The 8,472-nt window shown below is 37.9% G+C and overlaps 1 protein-coding gene across 2 annotated transcripts; it reads right to left on the reverse strand.

The window, feature by feature from the left end:
• Positions 1–1,159: 1,159 nt before the first annotated feature.
• grap2b (GRB2 related adaptor protein 2b) lies at positions 1,160–8,101 on the reverse strand. Of its 2 annotated transcripts, XM_065242916.2 has the most exons (9): positions 7,957–8,101; positions 6,832–6,928; positions 6,481–6,572; positions 6,018–6,137; positions 5,535–5,694; positions 4,990–5,046; positions 3,650–3,706; positions 3,490–3,573; positions 1,160–1,725 (listed from the first exon to the last, which is right to left on the reverse strand). In XM_065242916.2, the coding sequence occupies exons 2-9, from the start codon at positions 6,907–6,909 to the stop codon at positions 1,549–1,551; spliced, it is 825 nt and encodes a 274-aa protein (XP_065098988.1). In that variant the 5' UTR covers positions 6,910–6,928; positions 7,957–8,101; the 3' UTR covers positions 1,160–1,548. The 2 variants fall into 2 exon arrangements, with proteins under 2 accessions (XP_065098988.1, XP_065098989.1); XM_065242917.2 differs by lacking the exon at positions 4,990–5,046.
• Positions 8,102–8,472: the final 371 nt, after the last annotated feature.

An 8,472-nucleotide genomic window follows, 5' to 3' on the forward strand; every position in this document is an offset into this window, starting at 1 on the left:
CCTGTGTTCACAGTCGAGACTCTTGTTTGTGTGGTGTGCTGTCTTTGACACATCATGATGGATCCTACCTCAGATCCTCACGTGCAGAATATTTTTATTATTGTGTTTTTTAGTTTATTCCTAATCATTTATTTACATAATCATCATAATCATTTTATAATCATTAGTTATCAATATAATTGATTATTCAACACTATTATTATTATTATCAATTTTATCATTTATATTGTCTATTCATTTATTCATTCATTCATCATTATATTTCTATATTTTATATATGTCTAAATAATGTCATGATTGTTCAGTCTTATATTTGTGAAGTCTCATGAGCTGTCCTGTCTGCGTATAAACAGAGAAAGATAAAGAGAATGTTTATGGAAGCTTAAGGTCTATGGGATGATGCTAGTAAGCAATTTTGATATAACAGTGCATGCTGAATTTGTGCGGGTTTAGACGAAGTTTGAACATTGAGACATGCAACTGAGATTGTCTATCAATAAAACTCTGTTCCTACTTTACCATCATAAAAACTTTGTCTCGTGTCCTGCTTGTGTTAGCTATGTTCGATCAACCTCTTGCCTGTTAAACGAGTACATTTATATTTTCTGACGTGATCTGGCGTCCGGGGCTGGATCGTAAATATTTGATTTTGTCTGGTGTGGAGACCTGATCTAACACCACAGACTAAAGGAGCAAAACGATCAAATCTAAGATTTTTTTGTCCTCATGTTTGTGGTCTATCACATTTTGAAAATCTTACAAGATGTAAAAAATCTTTAGATGTGTACCTAGCATTAGTAGACACAGACTTTACTACTGATTGACTACAAATGTATTTTGGTACTCGGCCCGACTCGCTTTTCCAAAGCGTTTTTCAAAAACCGTGCACTCCGCCTTTAACTAAAGCTGGTTCTTAGCATAAACTTCAGTTAGTAATAAATCTGATGAATTCTGTGATGTTTTCTCTTTAAGAATGAGTTTGTTTCACTTCATCTCATTTAATAATTAAATGGTTATGTTGTCATATTAGAATGTTGGCTTGTTATTAACATAACTTAATAAAATTACTGCCAGTCTCACTTCAGAAAAGTGAATGTTTTGCATGTATAGTCTGACTCAAATGAGTAAATAATACAGTAAATAATGCATGACACCCAAATACTGTCGGGAGAAATTTTAATGCTACAATGACATTTTAAAACAAACAAACATTTTTTTATATGTTTAAGTTAAGACAAAGAATTAAAAGCTCAACAGTGTTGACTTTGATATCATGTTGGCTTTAATCGTCGCTGAAGCATTTAAGACACAAGTCCTTAAATATAACTATGTATGTGTAACATTATCTGAACGACAATCATGTTTAGCTAAGTGAGATTTCATTAATAAATCCTGATCCTTTCACAGGATTCACAAAGTTGTTTTATGTTCTGGATTAATTGATTTGTATTATAATTAAATACAGCAGTCTCCTGGTGTGTATGCTGACTTGTAAAAGTTCAGCGTGAATGTAAAAGTAAAACACTTCTCTTTATGTCTGATGGATTTTTAAACAGGATTTGTGTAGTTGACAGGAAAGAGTCCGGTTCTTCCCCGCACACAACCCTTCCACCAGAACCGATCCGACTGATCTAGAACCTCAATAAGATCTCCTGCGTGAAAGTCCAGCTCATCTGGATCTTCTGCTTTGAAATCGTACACGGCTCGAACCGACATCCCAGACGACTGCAGAAACAAAAACAGGTGATAATGTTGTCTGTTCAGGAACGTTCCAAGTTTAACACAAGTTATCCTCTGACAACAGGATTAGTGATGTTAATACACAGAGATACCCAAAAAGACTTACTGGCTCATTGATCATTGTAAGGGTCATTGTATATCCTAATAGACATTCATTCACAGATAATGTATAGGCCTAATAGACAACATGCTCTGTAAAGAACATTATCTGTTTCTCATCATTTTTTGCACAGACGGGTGGTTTGTGTGTAATGTGTGAGACATTTTTTGTTCCACATACTTAAAGGGAAACACTTTAAGGTTCATTAGTTAACTACATTATACAGCATTTATTAATCTTTGTTAATGTTAATTTCAACAATTACTAATACTTTATTCAAATTAACGTTAGTTAATGCACTGTGAACTAACATGAACAAACAATGAACAGGTTTATTTCTATTAACTAACATTAACAAAGATTATTAAATACTGTAACAAATGTACTGCTCATGGTTTGTTCATGTTAGTTAATACATTAATTAATGTTAACTTATGAACCTTATTGTAAAGTGTTACCACTTAAAGATATTTACCACTTAAAAAAATATGATGGCATTTTTTTTAGATGTAAAATAAACCTTTGGTGTCTCCAGAGTACGTATGTGAAGGTTAAGCTCAAAATATCATAGAGATAATTTATTATAACATGTTAAAATTGACACTTTGTAGGTGTGAGCAGAAATGTGAATTTTTTGGGGTGTGAGCTGATGAAATGCAAACACTGATCGCAATGATGGTGCAAATTGAAACTCATTTGTGCTGTCATTTATTTTCTCTCTCTGCATTAAATGTCAGTGCTGTGGTTGGATAGTGCAGATTAAGGGGCGGTATTAATATAATAAAATCCCCTTCTGACATCACAAGGGGAGCCACATATTTTTTCACATGCTTGCAGAGAATGGTTTACCAAAATTAAGTAACTGGGTTGATCTTTTTCACATTTTCTATGTTGATAGAAGCACTGGGGACTTAGTTATAGCACTTAAACATGGATAAAGTCTTCCACTTTCAAATGTGGAAGTGTTGTGACGTATTTCCTTTTTTGCGCAAGACTTTTGTTTCAATAGCCGGCTGGTAGAAAAGTGTTGTGGGAGCACGCATAAAAATTATTGAATGGTAAATATTTATTACACCTGCCATGTATAACCCGATGGTGAAATGAAGAAGTGGTCTGATATATCATATGAAGATATATTCAATCATTTTGTGTTGTTGCTCGGGGTGACAGCCAGTGGAAAAGTCAGTCAAGTGTTTGTACATGAAAATATTTAGTATTGTTTTCAGTTTATGAAAAAATATTATTACATTGCTTCTTACGCACTAGAGGGAGACAAAAGCTTAGGGAATTATTTTTATTTAAAACACAACAAAAGTAAAAACAAATGTTTTACAGAGATTTACTGTGTTTGTATCAACTATTATGGCAACCCTTAACTGCACAAATGATGTTGGTTTTCCTGGATTTTATAATTAACATTAACTAGCCAGACAAAACAGCACACATGTGTCCCTCGCAATACGACTACCATTAGCTGTAGTGGCTCATGGGAAGTTTTACACAAAGGAGCTCAAAGATGGCGGCGCCCACATTTACATCAAACATAAGGTGGATTCTGTCCCTTATTTTCAATTAAAGAACCAAGATTGTTTCTTAAAGTGCTAAAGGTGGCAACCTGATGTTAGTTGTATGACAGGTGTGTGTTGTACCTGTGGCTGTGGCTTTGGCTTTGGGGCAGGTGGTTGGGGCAGAGGGTGGGGTGGACCAGGTGCCCTGGCATTGCTGTGTCTCCCCTATAGACAAAAAAGAAAACTGCCACTAAAAATTCATTCGATTATAACATGAACACATTCATGAGTGCAGCTCTACCTGAGATGACGCTGATGGCTTCATAGGTTGCTCTCTGTGTGGAATATCTGATCGATTCTGAGAGAGAGAGAGAGAGAGAGAGAGAGAGAGAGAGAGAGAGAGAGAGAGAGAGAGAGAGATGATTGATGAACTACAACTACATACGTCTTCCTATCAAACTTCCGATGGTTGCCAGGGCATTGCTATAAGTTTGTTCAGCTGTAAGGAGGTGTTGCTACGATGATTTGGGTGGTTGCTGGGGCATTGTTCAGGTGTTGCTACGATGATTCGGGTGGTTGCTAGGGTATTGTTCAGGTGTTGCTAAGATGATTTGGGTGGTTGCTAGGGCATTGTTCAGGTATTGCTAAGATGAGTTGGGTGGTTGCTGGGGCATTGTTCAGGTGTTGCTAAGATGATTTGGGTGGTTGCTGGGGCATTGTTCAGGTGTTGCTAAGATGATTTGGGTGGTTGCTGGGGCATTGTTCAGGTGTTGCTACGATGATTTGGGTGGTTCCTAGGGTGTTGCTCAGGTGTTGCTAAGATGATTTGGGTGGTTGCTGGGGCATTTTTCAGGTGTTGCTAAGATGATTTGGGTGGTTCCTAGGGTGTTGCTCAGGTGTTGCTAAGATGATTTGGGTGGTTCCTAGGATGTTGCTCAGGTGTTGCTAAGATGATTTGGGTGGTTGCTAGGATGTTGCTCAGGTGTTGCTAAGATGATTTGGGTGGTTCCTAGGATGTTGCTCAGGTGTTGCTAAGATGATTTGGGTGGTTGCTAGGGTATTGCTCAGGTGTCGCTAAGATGATTTGGGTGGTTGCTGGGGCATTGTTCAGGTGTTGCTACGATGATTTGGGTGGTTCCTAGGGTGTTGCTCAGGTGTTGCTAAGATGATTTGGGTGGTTGCTGGGGCATTTTTCAGGTGTTGCTAAGATGATTTGGGTGGTTCCTAGGGTGTTGCTCAGGTGTTGCTAAGATGATTTGGGTGGTTCCTAGGGTGTTGCTCAGGTGTTGCTAAGATGATTTGGGTGGTTCCTAGGATGTTGCTCAGGTGTTGCTAAGATGATTTGGGTGGTTGCTAGGATGTTGCTCAGGTGTTGCTAAGATGATTTGGGTGGTTCCTAGGATGTTGCTCAGGTGTTGCTAAGATGATTTGGGTGGTTGCTAGGGTATTGCTCAGGTGTCGCTAAGATGATTTGGGTGGTTGCTAGGGTATTACTCAGGTGTTGCTAAGATGATATGGGTGGTTGCTAGGGTATTGCTCAGGTCTTGCTAAGATGATTTGGGTGGTTGCTAGGGCATTGTTCAGGTGTTGTTAAGATGATTTGCTAACATGTCATGAACACATGCATGAGTGCAGCTCTACCTGAGACAACGTTGATGGCTTCACAGGCTGCTCTCTGTGTGGAACATCTGATCGATTCTGAGAGAGAGAGAGAGAGAGAGAGAGAGAGAGAGAGAGAGAGAGAGAGAGAGAGAGAGAGAGAGAGAGACAGAGAGAGAGACAGACAGAGAGAGAGACAGAGAGAGATGATTGATGAACTACAGTCTTACTATCAAACTTCCGATGGTTGCCAGGGCATTGCTATAGGTTTGTTAAGCTGTAAGGTGGGGTTGCTAAGGTGATTTGGGTGGTTGCTAGGGCATTGTTCAGGTGTTGCTAAGATGATTTGGGTGGGTGCTGGGGCATTGTTTAGGTGTTGCTAAGATGAGTTGGGTCGTTACTAGGGAATTGCTCAGGTGTTGCTAAGATGATTTGGTGATTGCTGGGGTTGCTAAGATGATTTGGGTGGTTGCTAGGGTATTGCTTAGATGTTGCTAAGATTATTTGAGTTGTTGCTGTCTGAATCTAATAAAAACTCAACCCCTGAATCTCCCCTGCCGTACAGTTCAGGGTTCAGATGGACTCACCGGTTGCTCTGTCAGAAGAAACACACGGCTGTGTTTAGAAATGGAGTTCTGGCTGTAGAAATCCACCAGTTTGTTGAGGGAACTGAATCTCTCGTTCCAGAGGTAATACTCTCCAATCCTGCTTCTCATCACTTTAAAGTGCTGAACATCATTTTCATGTCTGACACCAACAACCACACACATAGAGAGTAAACAACCACAGAGAGATGAACTGCGGTCATCTGAGATCAAAGCAACATTTAAGAACACAAGTGTGAGCTATAGTGTGTGTGTCTATGAATGTGTGTCTATACATATTTGTATGTTAACAATAACAATTAAATATCAAGACAACCAACTTGTGAGGACATTTTACTGCATCTCACAACATATAAAGTTTCATAAATTAGTTGAATCTTGTTCATTCAGATGTTTCTGTGAGGGGATAGAAAATATTATCCGTCTGATATCAGTGGAAGTCTATGAGATTCAATGTGTTTGTACCTGACCGAAATGGAGAATTCACCAGGTGAACTCTGTGAGCCGCGGATGAGAAACGATCCGATTGGCTGAGACATGAGTTTATTCTCTGAGTCTTGGCGGCCGATGTTCTCCTGAAACCAGCTGATGAGAAACTGACATCAGAACTGACAGATCATGAACAGATAATAACACTAAAGACCCCATCCTGAATTCATGAAATAATGAAACTGTCAATCGGTTTAATCATTTTATAGAGAAAGAGATGAACTGTGCTAACAAAGAGAAAGTGTTTCTTCTTCCACAGAAATGCACAATCTTCACAGTCATGACAAAACATCACACTAAAGAACCACACCTATATAAAACAAGCGCTATAATGAGTTTGATGTTTTATCTCTTTCAGAAATGTGTATTAGTGTTGAGAAAAAGACATTTGACTGAATGTTACAGTATTTTTTGTGTTGTGTCGTGAGATGTTTGATACCTCGGGAAAAAAGCAGTGATGTAATTCTGTGGCACAAATCCTTCAATGCCATTCATTTCTGCTTTATACCAGTTATCATTGGTGCCTAAGATCTACAAAAAAACATTTAATGATTATAAACACACTTCATTCGCTCACAGGTTAAACTACATTAATAATAATAACAATCATCATCATTCTGTATATATTCAGGTTTAAATAAATAAGTCATGTGTTTCTATATAACTCAGTGGTAGAGCATCACAGCGCAAAAGGTCATGGGTTCAAGCCCAAGAAACGCACATACTGATAAATGGATTAAAGCATCTGCATAAATGTGTGAGCTGTGTGTGCCGGATGACAGATAGAGACCTTTATTATATCTCCTTTTCTGAAGCTCAGTTCATCCTCCGCTGTGGCTTTAAAGTCATATTTACCCGTCACCTCCATGATGGAGACGCCTCTGAGACTGAGAAACACAGTGAAGAACTGTTGCTGTCATGTGAAACAAGGCTTTTCTCATGAATGTATCTCTGAATAAACGTAGGCCAGGATTTTATGTAAACTTCAGAAAGTCAGCAAACCATTATTAGTCAAACGCTACTTAAACACCACACAACCACAAAGTAAACGATCATTTAAATACTCAAATAACAGTGTGAATAACACAAACAAACAAATATGCTTAAAACTATAATCACAGAGATCAGGTCATTGTTTCTGAACATCATGTAAGGAATCATTTATGATGGGCCGTTGTATAATTTGAAAATAATGCGCACCCAAGGTGGTAATGCGGCACGATGCAAAGCGGAGGAGTGTATTATTTTCAAATAATACAACGGCCCGTCGTCAATTATTCCTTACATAATTCAAATGACAAGACATTGCTCTGGTGTTTATTTTAAGACATTTGACAGGTCAGGTGTGCGGTTATTAAAAATAATCAACACCTGTGAAACATTTCAGAATAAAGCAGTCAACAGACCCATAGTATAACTGAAAATAATGCACACCCACAGAGTAACTCTGCTTCACGCCACATTACCACCTTGGGTGTGCATTATTTTTGAATAATTCAATGACTCGTCATCAAGTATTTCTTACGTATTTGATCACAGTTTAAACCCCAGGTCAGATAACGTTAACATTAGGGCTTGTTTTTACACCTTTAGTTCTCATTGTGGGTTTATTTGTATTAACATAAACCTTATTGACTACAAACATGACACACGTCTACTGTTATTGCACAGAACTAAAGATACACATCATTGACATTATCATGATGACACACTATGTGTACGGTAAGTTGTCACTTATATTAAACCGCCTGCTTTTGACTACTTAGCAAAGTTTACTACATAGTTACTAAAGGTTTGTGACAAAAGAAACACTTAAAATCTCCCGACTGCTACATGCTTACAACCTTGAATCTTTCGGATTATGTTCATACAGTAATGGAAGAATATTTTGAAACATAAAGATGGCTGTACTTACAGTTTTCTGGATCACCACAACTTACAACCACGGTAAACTGTAGAATAGTTTCATAACATATAGCGGAAGGAGTGAAGTTAAACTTATCTTGCATTATGCACAAAATCTCTCATGCATGATTGAAAAAAGAGGAAACAGAAATAAGAAATCCTTGACTCCTCCCCCTGAGATCACACATACACACGCACACACTTCCTGTGTGTTTAAGAAACAGTATGATGAAACAGAAAGTATCCTCTATGTCTCTACTAATTTGAACCCATTACACAAATATGATTGTAACACAAATATACAACATAAATAATAATATTCATTGAAAACTAGATCAGAAACCTGACTGATCTCTTGACAGATGTGCAGTATAATCTACATCAGTGGTGTATAAAGACCTTACATATTAAACTGTATTGTTTTTATTTATCTAAGAATGGGATGCGGGTCCTCTTACATGGAAGTCACATAGTCATCTTTCCTAAATTGCACCCGTGGTCACAGCATGAAAACTTATGCAAATAA

The sequence above is a fragment of the Paramisgurnus dabryanus genome, chromosome 7 (assembly GCF_030506205.2).
Source record: "Paramisgurnus dabryanus chromosome 7, PD_genome_1.1, whole genome shotgun sequence".
Classification (NCBI taxonomy): domain Eukaryota; kingdom Metazoa; phylum Chordata; class Actinopteri; order Cypriniformes; family Cobitidae; genus Paramisgurnus; species Paramisgurnus dabryanus.

Coding starts and splice junctions, on each gene's coding strand:
- grap2b (XM_065242916.2), bottom strand. CDS start 6,909: ATGGAGGTGACGGGTAAATATGACTTTAAAGCCACAGCGGAGGATGAA. Junction 5,047..5,534: donor TTCTTCTGACAGAGCAACCG/GTGAGTCCATCT, acceptor TCTCTCTCTCAG/AATCGATCAGATGTTCCACA. Junction 1,726..3,489: donor AGCCAAAGCCACAGCCACAG/GTACAACACACA, acceptor TTGTTTCTGCAG/TCGTCTGGGATGTCGGTTCG.